We start from the raw sequence: 23,872 nt of genomic DNA, 5'->3' as shown, positions 1-23,872 counted from the left end.
CATTTTTTCAGGGAGAACACATCACACACCAAGGCACAGACATTTCCTCTGGAGTGAATGACTGAGATGCCAGAACTGAAGGTTTCTAATGTGGCTGTGCCACTTTGGAAAGCCCTCATGTTCAGTATTGACTATATCCACCTTCTGGGCTCTCACTAAATTTTAATTGTGTGGTTCAGATATTATTGCCATAAAATGCAACTGTTGAAGTGGAAAGATCACATTCCATCATGTCTAACTTCTTCATCTAAAACAGAAGAGGTAAAAGATTCCCCTGGTTAATTTGATCTGTTTCTTTAAGCCTCACACCTTCTTGATTGGGTTGCTGATGTTCATTCTTTCCCTGAACAGAATCACATGCCCTCGACTTCTCTGCGTTGCAAATCTCACTTTGAAGTGTTGCATCAGGGAAGCCTGCCAACTGCTTTCGTTTTCTTTTCACTCTGTGTCCCAATGATTTGGGGAAAATGAATAATAGTTCCTTACCACGTAAAACCTCGTTAGTGGATTTTAAAGAATTCTCTAGAAACTGAATAAGGGGCTACCAAAACTGTTTTTGGTGCCAAAGGATCTGGATAAGTTGATTCCATTTATTGTTTGTTTCTTACTTTGTCATGATTAAGTGTTTACAAAAGCCATAAAAACCCAAGCCTCCAGTGGATGTGGTCTTTGAGGACAGGAATCGTATTTATTGTATCTCATGCCTAGCATAGTAAGACAGGTACTTTGGACATGTGGTCAGGAGAGATGAGTCCTGCAGAAGGACCCCACACCTGGGAAAGTCGAGGGCCAATGAAAAAGCGGAGGGTGCTCAACCAACGAGATGCACTGACATGGGGACTGCAGCAATGGGCTTAATTAAACAAAGCAACCATCCTGAGGGCGGTGCAGGCCGGGCAGTGATTCACTCTATGGTAGTGGGGTCGCAGTGAGTCAGACTGACTTGGGGGCACCTAAAAACAACCAGGACTTTACCATCAATAGCACAAAATGCTGACTGTGTACAGTACACACGATGCTTAGATGACTAATAAAGTTGACTTCTAGGACTCCTAGGACAGCCGTCTCTATGGTGCTTTAAGGAGTTTTGTATGGAGAGTTTTCAACTTGTTCTGTCTGCTTGCATAAGAGTTTATATTTCTCAGAAATAAGAAGATGGAGTTACTTCTTAATTAAAGCTTCATCTTTGAGAAGCCTGACAGTGCAGTGTAACAAAATAATTTATATTTTGTTAGTTTGAGAATAAAATGATTCTGGGGTTTGAAGGGTTTTTTGGTTTTTCTTAAAGATCAGGAGAGAAAAATGAATTCTGGAAGATACTGAGCCTTGAGAACACAGTGGAAATGGACATTAAAGGTGTTTTGTTTCTCACAGGAAGCCAGAACTCAAGAGGAGTAGCATCTTTAACTCCTTACAGCTGATTGCCCTCCCAGCTTGCGCTTGAGTGAAATTCTGGACCTTTCCATTTGCTCAGGGCTCATGTTTTCTGGCTTCCTCTTGAACGGGGGAATCTAGCCTCTCTTCCTCCTTTGTTTCCCATGGGTTAGGCCGCAGCTGCCGACTGGCCTTCAGTACTTTAGTCTGATAGAATGGTGTCTTCTTTCCCAATGCCCTAATGGCTAAGATCTCAGGTCCTGGGCAATTGTCTCTAAAGAATTCCCTAGTTAAGGATTCTTATCTCTGAATGCTGTCAGGACAGATGTGTATAAGGACCCACTCTGGTAGGCCTGGAGTTAGGAGAAATTCCTGAACTGGTTATCCAAAATCCCCATGTCTTTTTCTCCTACTTCACAAGGAACCTATGGATAAAACCAACCTTATCTGGGAAATGAACTTGAATCAGCTTCTGTGTTTGTGTGTGTGTGCATTATTCAGCCTCCCCCAAGCAAAAACAAACAAAACTAGTCCACAGAAATGACCAAGGAGATGATCCTGGCCCTCATCTAAATAGCTTCGTGACTCGTGAGAAAGCCTCTCTCCGGTGAGGAGACACTGAGGCCACATGATAAAACGCCCAAGGTTCAGTCCTCCAGAAGGAAGCGTCCGCTTATTGGAACTTCAGGGAAAGAAGTGAAGTGGCGCTGGCCACCCAATGCTGCATCCACCTTTGGTATTTACAGCATTACATTTTACGTTCATCATCCACTGCGAGGCTCAAACAACAGTGGGACGTAGCGCTGTGGGTATTTAATTGGAACAGTTCTGAGATGCAAATCTGGTAGCCCTGGCTGACTATCAAGAAAATGCACACTCTGGGCTAGAGCAAACCCTTGTCTGCAGTATTGTTCGTTGTCATCGAGTCCATCCCAGCTCATGACAGCTCCAGTCGTGCATAGTCGAACAACACTCCATGACATTGTCAACATTGGGGCCACAGTGCCAGCACTGTCTTCTGAAGTGCCTGTGCGTGGGTTTGAACGACCAACCATTGGGTTAAGCGTACTTAACCTTTTTACACCATCCAAGGACTCCTTCACGCAAATCCGTCACATGCATTAGTGCAGTTTTTTATGTAAATTATTTTGCATAGAAATTGTGGCTTTTCTTTATATCAAATGTTTAAACATTATTATATGTCAGTGAAGTCTAGGGAACCATTATGTGTAAATAATGGGAAAATTGTAGGAAATGTTTTTATAACATTTGTCTTCATTTGTGGGTTTAAATATACTTACTATTTTTTAAGTTATACCACTTGAATGCTTGTTTTCAAGAAAGAGATTACTGAATATTTATTTCTTTAATAAAGGAAATGTTCATTATATTCCTCATTTGTGAGATAAAGAAATTGTATTTAGTAAGATGAAACTTCTGAGGGTTTTCTTCATTCTAATAGGCTACAAAAATATTTTTTAAATCATTTTATTGGGGACTCTTACAGCTCTAATCGCAATCCATACATATCATATATCCATTGTGTCAAACTCATCTGTATATATGTTGACATCATTATTTTCAAAACATTTTTCTCTCTTATTGAGTCCTTGGTAGCAGCTCATTTTCTCCCTCCCTCATAAAACCTTGATAATTTATATAAAAAAATTCATGTCTTACACTGACCATTGTCTTTCTTCACCTTTTCTGTTATCTGTTCCCTGGGAGGGGGCTATACATCAATCATTATGATTGGTTCCCCTTTGCTCCCCACCCTCTTCCCTTCCCCTCCTACTCCCATTATTGGTCCTCTATTTTTAATCCAAGTATTTATCTGTCCTTCATTCCCTGTGTTGGGAGCTCTAATCTGTACCAGTGTACATGCTCTGGTCTAGCCAGGTTTGTAAGGTAGAATTGGGGACATGATAGTTGGTGGGGGGGAGCATTAAAGAACTAGAGAAAAGTTGTATGTCTCATCAGTGCTATACTTCACCCTGATTGGCTCATCTCTTCCTTGTGACCCTTCGGTGAGGGACTGTTCAATTGTCTACAGATGGGCATTGGGTCTCCACTTTGCTCTCTCCCTCATTCACAAAGATAAATTTTTTTTGTTCAGGGTCTTTAATGCCTGATACCTGATCCCATCAAGACCTCATGATCACACAGATTGGTGTGCTTCTTCCATGTGGGCTTTTTTGCTTCTCAGCTAGATGGCCACTTGTTTATCTTGAGGCCTTTAAGACCCCCAAACACTATATATTTTGTTAGCCAGGCACCATCAGCTTTCTTCACTACATTTGCTTATGCACCCGTTTTGTCTTCAGCGATTGTGTTGGGAAGGTTTACACAAATTAAAAGCTGAATTTTAGTGAGTGCAAGTGAAAATGTGCTTGGTTTTATTTATTTATATATTTATTTTTAGCAGGATAAATTTAGAATTTGGTGGCCGGCTCCTTTATCAGAGCACAGTGTGGCCGGATAGTTAAAGAGAGCTTTGCTATGTTTCAGGGTAAATCCACTTATATCCTTTGGGGTATGCTTTCTATAAAAGCCATTATGTACTTGAGGTGAGAAAAATGCATTTAAAAAGTGAAATCCAAATTATCCCAGTTAAAAGTAAAATCCCATATCTGGCATGGGTATGCAAAGATACGGTGAAATTTCTGAATTACTGGTGGGCACTAATTGATTTTTCTTTCTCTTTAGGCTCAACATGGGAGAAGACATTTCGGCAAATTGGCTTTGAAAGGTAAACCCTACTTAGCATGACTCCACATTTTAATAGCAACGTAAAAATTTGTTTCATGTAATTAATAATGGTGCTTTATAAATCAATAATCTTGCCACCACTGCATGACCTTGATCAAGTCATTTTGTACCTCCACGCCTCCCTCAATTTCTTTATAAAGTCGATCTTTTAATAGTTGCCTAAACAGAGTGAAAATGTAGATTAAGTGGGACAATTTGTGCCTATGTAAACTATAAAGCAATGTACAAGATAACTTGAACACTTCAGAGAGTTATGAGAATCAGCCACAGATGTTTAGAGTTAGATAGAGTTAACATTCCTCTATTTTCAATCCAAGAGCCCTGGTGGCATACTGGTTGTGCAAAAGGTTGCTAACTGCAAGGTCCTGAGAAGTTCAAAGCCATCAGTCACTCCTTATAGAAAGTCAGGCTTTCTATTCTCTTAAAGAATTCCAGTCTCAGAAACTCACAAGCACAGTTCTGCCTTGTCCTGCAGTGTTGCTGTGAGTCGACACTGATTGGATGGCAATGAGTTGTGTTTTATTTTCTATCTTGAATCCGGGAAAACCATAGTTAGTGCTGTGGTGTTGATGGAGATAAAATTATATTGACATTGATGCTTCCCTAATTATTAAAATATTCAGGTCTTATTAGTCACAAATTGAAGAGCTGAGATGATGTCATTCTTAAATTTTAAAAAGTATGTGCATGAATAAACCAAAACAAACTCCAAACTTACCACCCTAGAGTTGATGCCGATTCATAGCGATCCTGTAGGACCAGGTAGACCTGTCCCTGTACATTTCCAGACAGTAACTCTACAAGAGTGGAAAGCCCCATCGTTCTCACGCAGAGCGGCTGGTTGCTTAGAACTGCTGACCTTTGGGCTAGCAGCCCAACTCACAACCACTACACCACCAGGTCTCTGCTCTGCATGAGTATCTCCCCAGATGGACAGACAAGCAGAGTGTGGAAAATGGAGAAAGGTCTACCGTTGTCAAGTATTTCGTCTTGCTTGGATTCTGAATCAGTGTCCATGAATGGAAACCAGCCGTCAAAAGATCAAACAGCACAGTGCACTTGGTAAATCTGCAACGTATGGTCTCTCTAAAGTGTTGGAAAGCAAGGATATTGCTTTGCAGACAAAGGTGTGCCTGCCTCAAAGCATGGTATTTTCAACCGCCTCCTCCATATTGAAAGCTGAACAGGGAATACGGAAAGCTAAAGGAGAACCGATGCCGTTGAATGATGGTGCTGGCAACGAGTACTGCGACTATCATGGACTGCCAAGAGGACAGAGCTCAGTCTTGAGTGAACTACAGCCAGAATGTTCCTTAGAGGCAAGAACAGCCAAGCTTCCTCTCACATACGTTAGACATGTTATCAGGAGAGATGAGTGCCAGGAAAAGGACATCAGACTTGGGGCAGTCGTGGGGCAGGGGAAAGGGGAAGTCCTCCACAAGATGGATCGACACAGTGACTGCATCCATGGGCTTACATATAACCACTGAGGCTGCCATAGGACCCAGCACTGTTTTGTTCTGTTGTCATAGGGTCCCTATGGGTTGGGATTGACTCAGAGTCACGTAACAACATCTCCCCAAACAGAGAAACAACGTTTGATTGGGTTAGTATAAAATCATTAGCAAAAGAGGTAACAGCCAACAAAGGCAACTCAGCCTTTCAGTCGAGGGACAGCCTTGTTACAGATTTCTCTGCTGCCATCCTTGGGGGTGTTTCATTGAACTTTCGATATAAGTGGAGGTATGGAAAGAGAAAAGTAATTGTAAACCTACAAAAGTAAATCTTTTATAAAACCTATATAAGTATATCTTTCATGATAATAAAATGCATTGTATGTGTATTGATCACGCTGATAGTGTGCCTAGAATGTTTTGGAGAATAGTTCTTCTATCACCAGGTCCAGAATTGTACTTAATTTTGCATATTTTAATTGATGGAGCAATTTAATTATTTCTCAGTATGAGATTCCCTTCTTATTCAGCACCAACACATTGAGGTCTCACAGTTATCCCAGGTGGTTGGATGGATGAATGGATGGATGGATCATGGACACATAGGTAGAGAAATGGATATCTGCTATTGCACTCATCTGACTCACAAAATCTTGTAGCAAGGCAAACATTTCCTGCTCTCGCAGCATTCTCCTGATTGCCTATGTGTGAGTCATGGCCGGGCTCCTGTCAGTCAGTCCAGCTTTTCGAGAGTTCCCTCACTCTTACTGGCACTGCACTTCACCAAACAGGACAGCTGCTTCCAGCACCTGAACCTCCTTATAAGTGCTAACGAGAATGAGGGTTCAAATCCACCAGCTGCTCTGCAGGTGAATGGTGAGGGTATCTGCCCCTGCCAAGATTTACAGCCTCAGAAACCATTTATAGCATTGAACTCAGTCGGAATTGACTCGATGGCAGTTGGTTTAAGTTACTTGGGGATTTTTCTTTTTTGGGTTGGATTCTTTTTTTAAAAAACACTTTATTAGGGGCTCATACAACTCTTATCACAATCCATACATATACATACATCAATTGTATAAAGCACATCTGTACATTCTTTGCCCTAATCATTTTCTCTTTTTTTTCTCCTCTTTTCTTTTTTTACATTTTATTAGGGGCTCATACAACTCTTATCACAATCCATACATATACATACATCAATTGTATAAAGCACATCTGCACATTCCCTGCCCCAATCATTCTCAAAGCATTTGCTCTCCACTTAAGCCCTTTGCATCAGGTTCTCTTTTATCCCCCTCCCTCCCCGCTCCCCCCTCCCTCATGTGCCCTTGGTAATTTATACATTGTTATTTTGTCATATCTTGCCCTATCCGGAGTCTCCCTTCCCCTCCTTCTCTGCCATCCCTCTCCCAGGGAGGAGGTCACATGTGGATCCTTGTAATCAGTTCCCCCTTTCCAACCCACTCACCCTCCACTCTCCCAGCATTGCCCCTCACACCCTTGGTCCTGAAGGTATCATCCACCCTGGATTCCCTGTGCCTCCAGCCCCCATATGCACCAGTGTACAACCTCTGCCCTATCCAGTCCTGCAAGGTAGAATTCGGATCATGGTAGTTGGGGGGAGGAAGCATCCAGGATCTGGGGGAAAGCTGTGTTCTTCATCGGTACTACCTCGCACCCTGACTGATCCATCTCCTCTCCTAAACCCCTCTATGAGGGGATGTCCAGTGGTCGACAAATGGGCTTTGGGTCTCCACTCTGCACTTCCCCCTTCATTCAATATGGTATATATATATATATATATATATATATATATATATATATATATATATATATATATATATATATATATATATGGCACCAATCAGTCACTGCTTCTCAGAGCTGCTCAAAGAACCAGAGAAAGGCACTTAAAATGGAAGTAGAATTCCCTTTCAGAACAAACAAACAAGCAAAAACACAACTCTTATCGTAATCCATCCATATATCCACTGTATCAAGCACATATGTACCTATGTTGCCATCATCATTTTCACAGCATTCCCTTACAGAAGGGTCACAGGAAGAGCTGAGGGAGAAAAGCTTTAAGCATCTTGAATGTAGAACTAATATTTGTCTCTTGGCGTTATTATACATTAAAAGTTACAAGACTAGTTGGGGCAAGCAAATGCTGTGAAACATGGCTTCGCTTATTTTCATTTCCAATTTAGCATGTTGTGTTTTTGCTTGTTTGTTTGTTCTGAAAGGGAATTCCACTTCCATTTTAAGTGCCTTTCTCTGGTTCTTTGAGCAGCTCTGAGAAGCAGTGACTGATTGGTGCCATGTCCTCCTTTGAGTGTTCCCATCAGTCTATTTGCCAGCAGCGGTGTGCTTTGAAAGCAGTCACATCAAAAGGAAAGAGAGTAACCGAGTCAGCTAGCACTTCAAAGCTTTCTCCAATAACAAGGAGACACAACTGTCCTCAGTTATCACTTTGTAGCAGAAAGGAAGGCTCACAGGTCTGTCACGTGCTCTCCTTACACCAGTGTTTACAGGGCTAAGAGCCACCTTTCCCTGCTATGGTACCCCGCCACGTGCTTTCTGTGAAGTGTCTTTCTCTTTACTATAGAACGCATTTGTCGGCCACTGGAGATCCCCTCCCAGAGGGGTCTAGAGGAGGAGAGGAGTCAGTCAGGGTGGATGTAGCACTGATGAAGAATACAGCTTTCCCCCAGATCCTGGATGCTTCCTTCCCCCCAGCTACCATGATCCGAATTCTACAAGACTGGATAGAGCAGAGGTTTTACACTGGTGCATAGGGGAGCTGGAGGCACAGGGAATCCAGGGTGGATGATGTCTTCAGGACCAGGGGTGTGAGGGGTTATACTGGGAGAGTAGAGGGTGAGTGGGTTGGAAAGAGAGAACCAATTACAAGGATCTACATGTGACTTCCTCCCTGGGGACGGACAACAGAAAAGGGGATGAAGGGAGATGCCAGACAGGACAAGATATGACAAAATAATAATTTATAAATTATCAAGGGCTCATGAGGGAGGGGGGAGCAGGGAGGGAGGGGAAAAAAGAGGACCTGATGCAAAGGGCTTAAGTGGAGAGCAAATGCTTTGAAAATGATGAGGGCAAAGAATGTACAGATATGCTTTATACAATTGATGTATGTATGGACTGTGATAAGAGTTGTATGAGAAAAAAAAGTTGTATGAGTCCCTAATAAAATGTTTAAAAAAAAGAAAGAAAACAAATGAACACATACACACACTTATTTGCCTATAACACAGTTGACTTAAACAGAAAGGCATGTACCTATCATATATTTTTATTTCAAGCACTTTTTTACACCATTTTTCTAAGATTACGGTTAACATATATCCACATCACAGTCATTCATTAATCTAGGTTAAGGTGATGCCACATAGGACTGACTTTATAAATCTAGTGATATTCTGCGTTCTTAACTATTATATCCCTTGGGATAGCTTTGTTGCCAAAAGAAAGGGGTGTACCAAAAACCTTCACTTTTCAGGGACTTAAGGAAACAAATTTCTCACTTATGCACAATCTGCTGAAGAGAACATTTCTTCTCCCAATCAGTAGTAGTACAATGCTATCTGTGATCAGATTGTATCTATCCACCTTCAAGAATGATGAGGAAGTTGAAGAATTCTGCCAATGACATCCATTGGACACCGATCAAAATTACAATCAAGATGCACTAATAGTTACTGGTGACTGGAATGAAAAAGCTGGAAATAAAGAAGAAGGAATAGTAGTTGGAAAATATGGACTTGGTGACAGAAATGAAGCTGGAGATCTCATGAGCGAATTCTGCAAACCAAGCACTTGTTCACAGCAAATACCTTTTCACAACACAAAAAGTGACTGTACACATAGACTTCCCCAGATGGGACACATAGAAATCAAATTGACTACATCTGTGCGGGAAGATATGATACAGAAGCTTAATTTCAGGAGCAAAACTAGACCAGGCCAACTGTTGAACAAACTATCAATTACTCATATGTAAATTCAGGCTAAATCTGAAGAAATTAAAACAAATCCACAAGAGAGAAAAGATGACCTTGGGTCTGTGCCACCTGAATTTTGAGAATATTCTAAAAACAGATTTGCTGTATTGAACACCAATGACAGATGACCTGCTGAGCTGTGGAGGAAATCACAGCCATCATTCCTGAAAAAAGCAAAAGGTTATTAAAAAGACAGGAACGAAAGAAAAGATGTCAGAAAGGTGATGTGAGAAGAGACTTTGAAACTTGCTATTAACCATAGAATAGCTAAAGCAAATGGTGAAAAGGATGAAGTCAAGGTCAAGGAGCTGGATAGAAAATTTCAAAGGGCAGTTCAAGAAGACACAGCCAAGTATAATGAAATGTGAAAGGGCCTAGAATTAGGAAACCAAAAGGTAAGAACATGATTGGGATATCTGAAACTGAAAGAACTCTAGAAAAAATTCAAGCCTTAAATTGTAAATTTGAAATTTTCTACAGGCAAAATACTGAATTATGTGGGAATGCCAAGAGAAGATAGAAAGTATACAAGCTCACTGTGCCAAAAAGATCTAGTAGACAGCTTACTATTTCAGGAGGTAGCATATGAGCCAGAACTCATGGTGTGTAGGAAGAAGTCTAAGCTACATTGAAATCATTAACCAAAAACATGGCTTCAGGAATTGATGGAATATCCATTGAAATAGTTCATGAAGCTGAAGAAGCACTGGAAGCAATCATTCATCTATGCCAGGAAATTTGGAAGACAATTGCCTGGCCAACGGACTGGAAGGGATCCATATCTGTACTCATTCCAAATGAAGGTGACCTAATAGGATGCTTGAACTATCGAATGGTATCATGAAGAACACACAAAAGTGAAATTTTGCTTACGCTCATCTCACCCAACAACAGTTGCAGCAGTACATTGACGGGGGACTGCCAGAAGTTCAGGCTGAATTTGGAAGAGCATGTGGAACAAGGGAGATCATTGCTGATGTCAGATGGATCTTGCTTGGCTCAAAGCAGAAAATACCAGGAAGATGTTTGCTTGTCTATCATTCACTTAGAAAATGCATTAGACTCTGTGGACCATAATAAACTGTGGATAAATTAAGAAGAATGGAAATTCCAGAACACTTCACATTGCTCTTGAGGAACTTGGACATGGATCAAGAGGCAGTTGTGCATATAGGACAAGGAAATAATACTGCATGGTTTAAAAGTGGGAAAGGTGTGTATCAGGGTTGGGTCCTCTCATCTTACTTGTCCAACCTATGTGATGGGCAAATCATCAGGAGAGCTAGATTATATGAAGTGCACAGCATCTCGATTGGAGGAAGGCTTATTAATAAGCTGCAATATGCAGATGACACACCTTTGCTTGCTGAAAGTGAGGAGGACTTGAAACACCTGCTGATCAAGATCAAGGATTGTGGCATTCTGTGATGCTCACCTTCCCTACACGATCGCTGAAGACAAAAATGGGTGTATAAGCAAATGTGGTGAAGAAAGCTAATGGTGCCCAGCTATCAAAAGATATACTGTCTGCGGTCTTAAAGGCTTAAAGATAAAAAAGTGGCCACCTAGATGAGAAGTAAAAACGTCCACATGGAAGAAGCACACCAGCCTGTGTGATCATGAGCTGTCGATGGGATCAGGTATCAGGCATCAAAGACCCAGAAGAAAATCATAACAATATGAATGGGGTGGGGGTCTGGAGTGGAGACCCAAGACCCCTCTGTGGACAATTGGACGTTCCCTTACAAGGAAGTGATGAGCCAATCAGGGTGCAATAGAACACTGATGAGACATACAACTTTTCCTCTCGTTCTTCAATGCTTCCCCCCTCCCCACTATCATGGCCTAATTCTGTCTTACCGATTAGACCAGAACATGTGTACTTAGACCAGAACAAGATTAGACCAGAACATGCGCACTGCTACAGATAAGAGCCTACAACACTGGGAATCCAGTATAGATGCACCCCTCAGGATCAACAATGAGAATAGAGATACCAGGAGGATTGGGGGGAGGAAGGGGGAATTGATCACAAGTTTCAACATGTAACCCCCTCCCAGGGGGACAAACAATAGAAAAGTAGTTGAAGGGTGACAGAGGATGATGTAAGATATGAAAACAATATATAACTTATCAAGGGTTCATGAAGAAGGAAGGTGGGGAGGAAATGAGCTGATATCAAGGGTTCCAGTAGAAAGAAAATGCTTTGAAAATGATAATAGCAACATATGTACAAATGTGCTCGACACAATGGGTGAATGTATGGATTGTGATAGAGATGTAAAAACCCCCAGTAAAAGTACTTAATAAAAATAATAAATAAATAAAAGCATAAAAGATCAAGGATTTTAGCCTTCAGTATGAATTACCACTCAATATAAAGACCAAAATTCTCACAACTAACTAATACGTGATATCATGATCAATAAAGAAAAGGTTGAAGTTCTCAAAGGTTTTCTCTTACTTGGATCCTCAATCAATGCTCATGAAATCAGCAGTCAAGAGATCAAGCAATGTATTGCATGGGGTAAATCCGCTGCACAAGACCTCGTTAGATTTTTGAAGAGCAACGATGGTACATTGTAGAATAAGGTGCATCTGACACAAGCCATGGTCTTTCCCCTTGCCTAATGTGCAAAAGAAAGTTGAACGTTGAATAAGGAAAGCCATAGAAGACTAGATACATTTGAATGGTGGAGCTGGAGAAGAAGATCGAAAGTACCATGGACTGCTAAAAGGACAAACAGATCTGTCTTCGAAGAAGTAAGGCTAGAGTGCTCCTTAGAGGCAAGGATGGATAAGCTTCATCTTACATGCTTTGGACATATTGTCAGGAGATTCCAGGCCCTGGAGGGGTAAAGGGAAAGGCCAGTGAAGAAGAGGAAGGTCCTCAATGAGATGGATCAACACAATCGCTGCGCCAATGGGCTCAGGCATGGGAACAGTTGGGAAGACGGTACAGGACCGTGCAGTGTTTCATGGGGTTGTGTATAAGGACTCTATGAGTCGGGTTTGATTGGATGGCACCTATCAGCAACAACGTGGAATGAATTGCACTCCCTCGGAATATGTACTACAATCCTGATACCTGGACCTGTGGATGTCATCTACTCTAGTGCAAACACTTTGCATAATGTATAAACCGCTCTACTTCAAAGATTTTTTAAAAGTAGAGTAAACATAGAATATGTAGCCTTGGGGAAACAAAAATGCCTTGCGAAGGTTTTCACAAAATCAGGGAACACAGACGGAAGGATCAGCACAGCCAAGACACTGATTTGGACTTTTAGCTTCCAGAACTGGGAGAATTTAAATTTCTGTTCCTCAAGTCCATCCACTTAAGAGATGGCTGCCATAGCAACACTAGGTAACTAAGGCCCAAAGTAACCTTCCAGCAGAAATAAAATTCTCTACTTTCTAGGAGGCTTAGTGTTGCCTATTTTAAAATAACAAGTAATTGACCAATTGCATTTAAATGCAATTCTCTTATAGAAAGTATTTCTGACTTTGGGTTTATAATTCTGCTAAAAGATTATCGGCTTGGCCACAAGGTTGCAAGGGAGTGGTCAGTTTACTAGGCATACAAAGATGAAGAACCATGCAGTAAGAGTTTGTGACCTTGCTGGATTTGGTTGATTACTATATAAATGGAGTGATTCTGATTTCCTGGAGGTTGTCAGCTTATTGTCTTGGTTGGAGGGCCACTTCTTAGCATGGATAACAAGTAGGAGCAGTCCCACAAAGGCTGGAGGTTAGGGACTCCCTATCACCAGTAAGAGCCTGGAGTAGAGTATGTCCTTTGAACCTGAGTATCTGTTTGGAGAACTTCCTAGATGCAGAAAGCAGGGAGGTGGACTACTGGATACAGCAAGAAACAGCAGCAGTCTCACTAAAGCCAAGTGGATAAGAAGTCGAGGCAGTAGAATGAGTGTCAGGGCCAGGAGTCCAGTGCAAGATGACTGTAGTGGGCTTGCCAACCCACAAAGCAAGAGACCTCAGTTGAAGCACTTTCAGATGGGAGGCTTGCTGGTGGAACGGGGTGCTCCAGGCATTTGTCAGTAGAGCTAAGGCATTGCCACTCTTGGCCAAGCAGGGCAGCAACCCAAAAGGGCCAGCCAGCTGGTGAAGCCAAAAGAAGAGCTGGCACGGTCGAGAAGAAGCTAAGAGCTGTCTTGGCTGGAAGTTGTCCTGAACGAAGAACTGTATCTTGTATCCTGAATTGTGTCTTGTGACTTCTAGTTGATCCTGCAACAGAATCATAGCCTGTTATTTCACTAATATACCACATAATGGTGAGTTTGTATGGTCTGTGAAATCTACCTGGCCATTGCAGTGAAGCATCAAACCAAGCAGAGAGGTAGCGTGATATGCGGAGGATGGCTGATGTGAGAAATGGTGGGGAAAGTGGAAAGGAGATGTAGGTCTGCCCTGCACCTCAGGTGACTCAACTTGATGCTGATCCTAGAGATTCTAATCCCGCGCTCTGCAATTAGACAAGATTGGGTGCTCCGGCATCACACTCATTTTTGTGAAAACAGAAGAGGAGGGAGTAGATCTTAATAAAGCTACATAATCAGTGCAATATTTCAGATTACACTGTTATTAACATTATTTTGCGTAATTGCATTTGATGCTCTGCTTGAATTGCGAAATGAAATGTATTGACCGTTAAGAGAACATCTTAAAATATAAATCACGCTGAAAACAGCACAGTGTGGTTTTTTTCTTCACCAGTGTGTACATAATTCCAAAGATATGCCTGCTTTGTGGGGGTGCTGCATCCATTTGTAGCCCTTGGTGTGGCCAAGGCCTTCTCCGACATTCACTCCAGAGCGCACTCCCACACACCCACCACGCCACCCACTTTATCGCCTTGTGAACTTCACCGGATCACCACCTTTTAAGGATTCTTTTTTGAGATTCAAATATTTTATTGTACTTTCAGTGAACATTTACACAGTATAGTCAGTTCCCATCTAACAATTTTTGCCTAATTTGTTCAGTGGTACTGCGTGCATTTTCAATGTTCTCACCATTTCCATCCCATTGCCTTGCTCACTAATTTTCTTACCTCCTCGCCTTCTCCTCTTCCTCCCTCCCCACCCCCAGCCCTTTTGAGTAGATATTGGTCTCATATAAATGGTGTTTTAATCATGCACATTGCTCATGAATGTCATTACATATTTCATGAGCAAATCTGTTATTGAGCTGAAAGATGGCCATGTGAAATAGTCTGAATTCAGGCTGCAGCTGCACAGAGAATCTCTAGGCCATAGTCTCAGCCAGTGCCAGCAGGTCTGGACATTTTGGGAATCTGACTTCTGATCCATATTTTTGCTTCCATTTATCGGGATCCTTATGTTAAGTTTCTGACCAAGGTGGTCAGTAGTTGTAGCTTGGCACCAAATAATAGTAATTTCAGGGGATATGACATTTCTTTTATATATTTTTAAGTTTTTATGGTGAATTACATATTTACAGTTCATATCATAATTTTTCTATCCAACAAGTTAAGCAATTTATCAAAACTAGCAACAGTTTGCCTTTACCACATCCCAACTTTGCTCTCTCTATTCTCTTTCCTATACAATAATAATACCTTCACCTCCACCTTAGTTACTATCTGTCTACCCTCTCAAGGTCAGGGTCTCACCTACTGTTTCCCTGTCTTCCCCTTTCCCTACCACCCCAACTAGCTATCAAAGTCTATTTATTTGTGTGTGAAAACATTTGTCTTGAGTTTTTTCTTTTATAACAATGAAATTAATATTTGTACACTTGCAACTAACTGCCTTTACTCGGCATTGTTATTATTGTTAGGTGCCATCCATCAGGGCGAATCCCAGTCACCGGGCCCCATGTACACCAGAGCAAAGCACCGCTCAGCCTGAGCCGCGTGCACAGTTGTTCTTATTTGAGCCCCTTGTTGCAGCCACTGTTGTCTCAGCTCTTCCTCTTTTTGCCTTCCTCTACTTTCCTCCGCCACTTACGGACTTGATCTGGACTGGGCCGGGATGTGTTCTCAATATCCAATTGTTCTTATATATAAAGCTCTTTCATGTACACATCTGAGTAACTATGAATTTGTTTCTCTAGTCAATGCAGAGCAACACAGTTACCTTCCGGAAAATGTGGAATGACATTTCCACTTAAATTACTCTTGCTGTTCAAGATAAATCCAGTTTTTCCTACATAGGAATGCTAATTTATTTTATGTGGTGCACATCTATAATCAGACCGTGCACCTGCCAATCAAATTAATGTCTAAGTTCCCAATGTAATTATTCAAAATCTCTTCTAAACTGATCTCCATTCACATTTCCAGTCAAATTTTCTAATTTCCTCTACATACATTTTAAGTTCCTGATATTTGACACCTGAACACAGCCCACAGCTGGCTGTTTTGTCCAGACATCCTCTGTTCTTTGCCTTCTTATTCAAATTTTACTATGTAAAGATACCCCCTTAGATCACACAGCCCAGTCTTTTCTGACATCTCTCTGTCCAAGTGTATGTCTTTTGTATATCACTTCCTCTTAGAAGAAACTGTGTGTTTGCAAGAGAACACCCCTATAAGGCTTAGCATCATGCCGCCAGGGTATGCCAGACCGGCAGCATGTAAATGCTGCCTCTCAGGGGCCAATCACAAGCTAGTGTTTTATCCTAAGGGCACTTCACCTGTTCAACTAGAAGAACTTGAAGAGTCTGGATTCTACAGCAGAGAAAGCCGTTCAATACGGAGTCTGGCATTAAAACGGAGTAATTGCTGCCCATGGAAAATCAAATCACTTTTGAAAGTTCTTGCCATGTCTATACGGGAGATGTCAATCTTTAAGAGAATCACATAAAATAATTGTAGTTTGTAGATTCCACAGCTTGCCTCTTCTTTGATTTTTAGGGTACAGTTTCAGAAATCTGACAGGCAGAGGTCAGATTCACCAGTCAAAAGTGGTTGATGGGAAGTTGCACTCCCCCTAGTGAGGCCAAAGTGATTTGCATCTGCCCAGAGAGTGGGGGTATTGGTGAGAAACAGTGAGAGGGGCGATAAGTCACAGGGGATGTGTCTTGTCTGGCATCGTGGCAGACTTGGGCTTGGTGAGAGCAGAAGGTTTCTTTTGTAAACAGGCTAAGCTTACACTGTAGGAGTTTCTATTTTTTATTTGTGAGAATAGCAAATCTTTGTTTAGGAGAAACTCTCTCCATAACATAGCTATAATCCCTTAAATTGGTTATTTTGTAATAGGTTTTGAACTATTAAAACAATTTCCCAGAATTTCAAGCAAAGGATTTGCAAAAGTATAAGTTTCCCCTGAAACAACATTGATCCTTTTTTTTTTTCCTCACAGAACTTTTCCTGTCAGGGAAATCCCTAGGCAAGGAAGCCAACTAAGCAGCTTCTTGTGTTGAAATTCCTCACACAAGTATTCTGGCTTCCTAAAATGTAATTCTTAGGAACTGTCTAGTTATCTATGTTTTCCACGTAGCGCAATGCCTGTGTGATTTTTATTTACAGATGAATCTTATTAAAAATACTACCTTTGTACCAAGTGATACATTTGGGGGTACTGTATGTGCATTGTCTCAGACTTTCCATTTCTCTAATCCTCTTCAGTTACTTTGTTTTTGCGATCATGAGCTGCTGCTGAGTTAGCTCAGGCCCAGGGTGACCTCTAAACCACGTCCTGAAACATTGCCTGGTCAGGCAGCATCTCCACGGTTGCTGGCACACTTCATCCCACTGCTGTGGATGCGGTGTAGTGCCTTCCCTCCTAAGAAGCTGGTCATCCAGCATTATGTCGGACAATATTCTGTTGAGTTTCACAAGGTTTTCATTGGCTAATTTCAAAAATATCACCACGTTTGTTTAACATGTAAGGTCCACTGAAACCTGTTCAGCGTGGCTGGACCCTGCTGGTGTTTGAAATACTAGTGGCCGTAACCCCGGAATCTCAGTAACAGGTCAGCCACCAGGATAGGACAAACTGACAGATGGCCTTTATCATTTCATGCTGAGTTCCTCCCGTTTTATTTGTTAAAGTCAGGTTTATCGAGGTGGTATTTACATTCTATACAATTTGCTTTTTTATAGAGTACAGTTCTATGAATTTGACAAACATATGCAATCATATAACGACCGTGACAAAATACGAAATATTTTCATCTTTCCCTGAATAGTCCATCCCCTCCCCCCACCTCCAATCAACAAAAGATCTGATTCTTGTTTCTTTGATTTTACCTTCTCTAGATTGTCATAGAAATGGAATCACATTATGTGGCCTTTTGTATCTGGCCTCCTTAGCTTAGCATATTGCATTGCATGTACACCCGTGGGGTCACAAAGGTCCATACTTTGCACCCTGTATTTCAGAGGCACTACCACCATCTCTCAGCCAGCGGACGGATATTTGGATCATCTCTCATTTGGTTACTATGAATAAATGTTTGCACACTGAACATGTTTTTGTTCCTATTAATCTTCAAATCTCTTCTTGGCTCTCCTGCCTTCTATCGATATGTCAACTCTCCATTATACTCCATGCTGTCTGTATTGATGTTTGAAAGCAGAACCACGCTTGGACTGCATGGCAAAGTACATTTAGAGGTTCGCCTCAGGGAATCTACTTGTTATGTGGGCCATCATGTTCTCATAATGCTTACAAATGTATATGTTTGCTACTTCTTAGATGCACTTAACTCCAAATACATCTTTTGATATTTAAAAGTTCAGAGATACTCATCTACCCATTTGGTTTATATTTTTATTTCAGGAACAATGTTTATTTATTCTTATAGCTTAGTACTTACAGTTTGTGATCCAGTGATGCTTGAGTATAGATCAACATCCCTCACCCACAATCTGAAAATCAAAAAAACTCTGACTATATGCTCTCCCCGTTCATCTCAGTACTGCTGACAATAGCAAGAAATTGGAAACAACCCAAATGCTCATCAGTAAAGAAACTTTGGTCCATATATACAATGAAATACTATGCACCACTATGTCTCATGATGAAACCGTGAAACACTACATAACATGGGTGGACTAGAGAACATTATGCTGAGTTAGTCAATCACAAAAGGACACATATTATTTGAAACCACTACTTCAAGCATAAAACCTAAGACAAAGACTTGTATACCAAAGGGAACAGACCCTGGAAGTTCCTAAGAGAGGGAGGGCAAGGGTGGGATCAAGAAGCAATGGACTGGACTTGGGTGAAAGAGGAGATGGAGTTCCATGAGAGGGTGATGAGGTGAGAAGAGGGGAGTTGGGATGGAATATGGCAAGGGGCGGGAAGAGTTAATTCATTGATGAGTGGTTTGAACTTTTGAATTCAGAGTTGAACGTCTGAAATAGAATAACCCACATTATTCACAATTAAAAAAGAAGAATATATTCAGGTCAAGTCACCAAAAATGTATGAAGAAATGCTTGGGATCACTACCAAGAAGAAAAACCCAAACGCACTGCCATTAGTTGATTCCATGTCTGTTGTTGCTACATGCTATCGAGTCTGTTCTAACTCATAGCAGCCCTACGTGCAACAGAACCCAACCCGGTCCTGTGCCGCCCTCATCATTGTTGTTCTGCCTGAGCCCACGATAACCCTGTTACAGAGTTGCAAATCAGAACCATGGGATATCATCTCTCTATTGTAGATAGCAAATTTAAGAAATGAAATAAAATCAGAAAACAACAAATACTGGAGAGCATTTGGTGAGACTCCATTCATGGTGCTTGCTATTAACTAGTCAACTGCTAAATGAAATGACTAGTGATTTGAGGCCACTCAAGGACCTCAGGAGACAGGTCTAGCAACCTGTTTCCCAAAGATCACTGACATTGGAAACCCCTTGGAGCACAGTTCCTCTTTGCAACTCACAGATTTCCATCCGTTGCTTAATAGTAACTAACAACAATTATTCCAGCATAGACTGTGTTAACTAGTAACCAAAAGACATAAGATCCTATAAACTGGTTCCTGGAACTGGGACTTGAGCGTTTCTTTTTGAGAGATGAGTGCAACGCCAACAAGGAACATTTCTCTCTGTTACCCCCAGTCAAAGGAAGTAGGCCTTGAAGATGGTCATTCTAGGAAATACTTGGTCAGCAAGCAACTGATGATCACTTCCTGTACACCTGCCCATTTGTTTGCCTTGGCTGGGTCGGAGAAAGGAGGCAGACTTCCTATAGATTTGCTGCCCTGCTTTCCGCTGGAGAATCCTGACGTGGTGTGAGGGGCCTCAATCTGGAGATGCGGAAAGTAAGGTCTCTCCCCAGACCCAGGGCGGGGTTGAATGTGGAACTTTAATGGTTCTAGGTGAAACTGAGCCAACAAAAAGAAGACAATGATTTAACTTAATTAGCAAAAAATATGTCTTGAGCACTACTTTTTAAAAGAGCTTTCTCTAGAGGATCAAACTGACACCAGCAACGGGAAAGCTCTCATAGGAAGCTCAGAGTGTGGTGAGGATGTTCACAGAGAGAGATGGCTTGAAAGGAGCGATAAGGGCGGTTCCATCGCATGAAGAGCGTGCTCACTGTCACTGAATTGCACATGCAGGCAATGCAGAATGTCCATGTTTTGTGTGTATGCTCTCAACAGTAGTAACAAAATATATATATATATTTATTTAAGAAATGCTCTCAAAATTTCAGTATTTTGGTGAACATTATGATGGCAAACTTAACCTGACTTGAGCTCACTTGGTAGCAAATCTTACTGGAAGTTATAGGAGACGTTTATAATCTCCCTTCCAGGTAATGTGAATATTTATGTTTATTATGTGGATAGGACCATAGAAACACTGTCTAGGTACTTGCAGAGAGTGACATACAATATTTGTGAAGTCCTTTCCTTTGTGTAATCTAGAAAAATCTACGAACTTTGAAATAGATTTGGCTAGAAGAGTCTCCGATGAAAAATTGCAGATCTGAGTTATTTTCCTCTGTGCTGTTTTAACTACATTGGAGAACCACAGCCAAGGCTCATGTTAGTAGCAGTCAAGATATCAAGTGACACATTGCATAAGGTTAATGTGCTGCACGAGATCTCTCTAAAGTAGTGAAGATCAGGGATGTCACTGACGGAGGTGTGACTGACCCAGCTATGGTATTTTTCAATTCCTCATATGCTTGTGAAAGTCGGACAGTGAGTAAGAAAAGATGAGAAATAATAAATGCACTCGAATGAGGTGCTGATGAAGAGCATGGAAAGTGCCACGGCCTGCCAAAAGAACCAACAACTCTCTCTCAGAAGTCAGCCAGAATCCTGCTTAGAAGCAAGGAGGGCAAGGCTTGCTCTCACATACTTTGGACCCATTATCAGATGAGCCTAGTCCCTGCAAAGGGTGTCACACTTGCTAAAGCAGACGGGCAGCTAAGAAAGAGGAACACCCTTGATGAGAGGATTGACACCGTGGCTGGCTGCAACAGTGCAGCTCCTAACTGAAAAGGGGTTCCTTCTGTTGTGCCCAAGGTCGCACACTATTAGCAGGAACTGACTTGAAGGCGCCTCACGAGAACAACCTAGAGAAGGGCATCATGTGTGGTAAAGCGCAGAGCCACCAAGGCGAGAGAAAGAACCGCAACATGATGGATTCAGATTGGCTGCAACAGTGCACTCAAGCACAGGAATCACTGTGAGGGTGGCCCAGGGCCGGGCCAACCGTTCGTTTTGTTGCACGTGGCATTTTGATGAGTCAGAACCCACAAAAAACAACTCTACCTGCTGGATAGAAAAGTTTTTCCAAAAGTAGTTTTCAACCCTTTTTTTTTAAACTGTGGCCACACTAAGAAATACAGTTTACGTCAAGAGCTAGTAAAATGAAAAGACAAAAAATTTCACAAAAACAACAGCTATTCTCGTGGTCGGTAATAATACACTAATATTTTGAACTATTTTATTTGGCTATCTCTTATGAAAAATAAAATATTGAGTATGTCATCTCAATGTATTTGGTAATTAAATTGTGGAGTAAGGACCTAGTTTTACCCATGTAATGTGGCTTTTGTGTCTTTGGTTCAAGAGACATAATCCTTGGAGTGGTTGATGGTGGTGTGTCTGCAGCACACACCTCAGAATCGTTGTGGGGAAATGGAAGTCCAGTCCAGAGAAGTCAGCTGAGAAGCTGGTACCCATTGACCTCAGGGGACATAATTTCGCTTAAAAAGCAGGCCTGTTCAGTAAAAGTTGAGACTCTTAAGAGTCAGAGAGCTTCTTGGTTGATATGAACATCTGCTCTTGGGAAGAGTATGGAGTTCCTTGGGACATGAGGAAGTTCTGTGTTAGGAAGCTTATCAGGCCTCAACCATGCATCTCTTTATTTAGATCCTTTGAGGCTATAATCAACCTGTTGTTCTAAGTATAGTTTACCTTCCATAAATTCAATGTTATTATTCCAGTGAATTAATGTCCCTAAAGAGGCAGTGGGAACCAACAGGTCAGGCAGTAAGGGTGTGTCACAAGGATTCTCAAGCTTGCCACTGGCACCTTAAAAAGATATTGGGAAACCAATCACAAGTTTGTGCTGAGCAGGTTAGAAAGCTGGGGAATCCCACAGAATGTTACAGCTGATTAGTTAGCAGTGTGAAGAGCCAGGTCCTTTGAAAGAATGTTTTAGTATTTAAATCATTTTATCAGGGCTCTCACAGCTCTTATCACAACCCATACATGCATCCACTGTGTCAGGCACATTTTTAATATATTGCCATGATCATTTTCTAAACATTTTCCTTCTATTTGAGATCTTGGTATCAGCTTATGTTTCCCCTTCCCCCAACCTCCTTCCCTAATGAACCCTGGATAATTTATACTTTTTGTTCATGTCTTACAAGGGCCAATGTCTCCCTTTACCCTCTTTTCTGTTGTACATCCCCCCCCTGGGATGGGGGTTATATGTAGATCATTATGATCAGTTCCCCCTTTCTACCCTGACCTTACTCTTACCCTCCTGGTATCTTTACTCTCATTATTGGTCCTGAGGGGTTTATCTGTCCTGGATTCTCTGTGTTTCCAGCTTTTATTTGTACCCATGTACATGCTCTGGTCTAGCCAGATTTGTAAGGTAGAATCGAGGTCTTGATAGTGGGGGAAGCATTAAAGAACTAGAGGAAAGTTGTATAATTCATTGGTGCTATACTGCACCCTGACTCTCTCGTCTCTTCCTTGTGACCCTTATGTAAGGGGATGTCCAAATGTCTACAGTTTGGCTTTGGGTCTCCACTCTGTGCGTCCCCTCATTCACATTGATGCTGGGTTTTTGATGCCTGATACTTGAGTCCATCAACAACTCATAATCACACAGGCTAGTTTGCTTCTTCCATGTGGGCTTTGTTGCTTCTCAACTAGATGGACACTTATTTTTCTTCAAGCCTATAAGACCCCAGGTGCTATATCTTTTGGTAGGTGGGCACCATCAGCTTTCTTCACCACATTTATTTATGTACCCATTTTGTCTTGAGCGATTGTGTCAGGAAACTGAGCATCACAGATTGCCAGGTTATTAGAACGAAGTGTTCTTGCATTTAGGGTGTACTTGTGTAGAGGCTCAATGTCTGTCTGCTACCTTAATACTTAACATATAAATATATGTACATAGATCTATTTCCCTATTATTATATATAAAAGGATTTACATAGATACATGCCTGTATTTACACCTCTATAGATGTCCTTTGCCTCCTAGTTCTTTCTTCTATTAAATTTTGCTTTCCTCTTGTCTCACTATCATGTCCGACCTTCATTCAGGTTTCAGTAATTCCTCTCGGCCACATTGCCCTAGAGCAGCAAGGGGAGCAAAGCGATGAGGTCCCCGGGGAATACCAAAAATAGACTTTGGGGCCAGGGCATGGTACCCCATCAGACTCAACCAGAAAACCCTCCTAAAGGTCAACAAACAATTTATAGGCTTTTTTTTTTCCTGGTCATTGGTTTGTTTGTTGTTGTTTTGTTTTTGTTGTTTGGTTTTTCTCTGCCTTGTTTTTGTGTTTATTATTATCTCTGCATGTCTATCTAGATAAGACAGGTGGGATCAACAATCTGGAGGAGAAAACGATGGGACCGATGGTTCCAGGGGGACACGGGAGATGGGGAGGTGGGGGAAAAAAAGGGGGGTGTCAACAAACCCAAAGAAAAGGGAACTAAAATCGATGGTCCTTTTACCTTTTGAGCTCTGAGCTAACTCCAGGAAGCGAGGATCGGACACAGAGAGAAAGAGTGGCACAGAGGTAGCTGGTGACATGCGTTCG

General features: G+C 41.6%; 1 protein-coding gene across 1 annotated transcript in view; it reads left to right on the top strand.

The window, feature by feature from the left end:
* Positions 1-23,872, top strand: part of PIEZO2 (piezo type mechanosensitive ion channel component 2) — a 535,104-nt gene that overhangs the window by 243,373 nt on the left and 267,859 nt on the right. The window contains exon 4 of the mRNA XM_075529992.1: positions 4,081-4,123. Within this exon, the coding sequence (XP_075386107.1) occupies positions 4,081-4,123 (43 nt within the window). The remainder of the gene's footprint in view (positions 1-4,080; positions 4,124-23,872) is intronic.

Source organism: Tenrec ecaudatus, chromosome 13 (assembly GCF_050624435.1).
Source record: "Tenrec ecaudatus isolate mTenEca1 chromosome 13, mTenEca1.hap1, whole genome shotgun sequence".
Taxonomy (NCBI): domain Eukaryota; kingdom Metazoa; phylum Chordata; class Mammalia; order Afrosoricida; family Tenrecidae; genus Tenrec; species Tenrec ecaudatus.
This window is presented reverse-complemented; position numbering and strand designations above follow the sequence as displayed.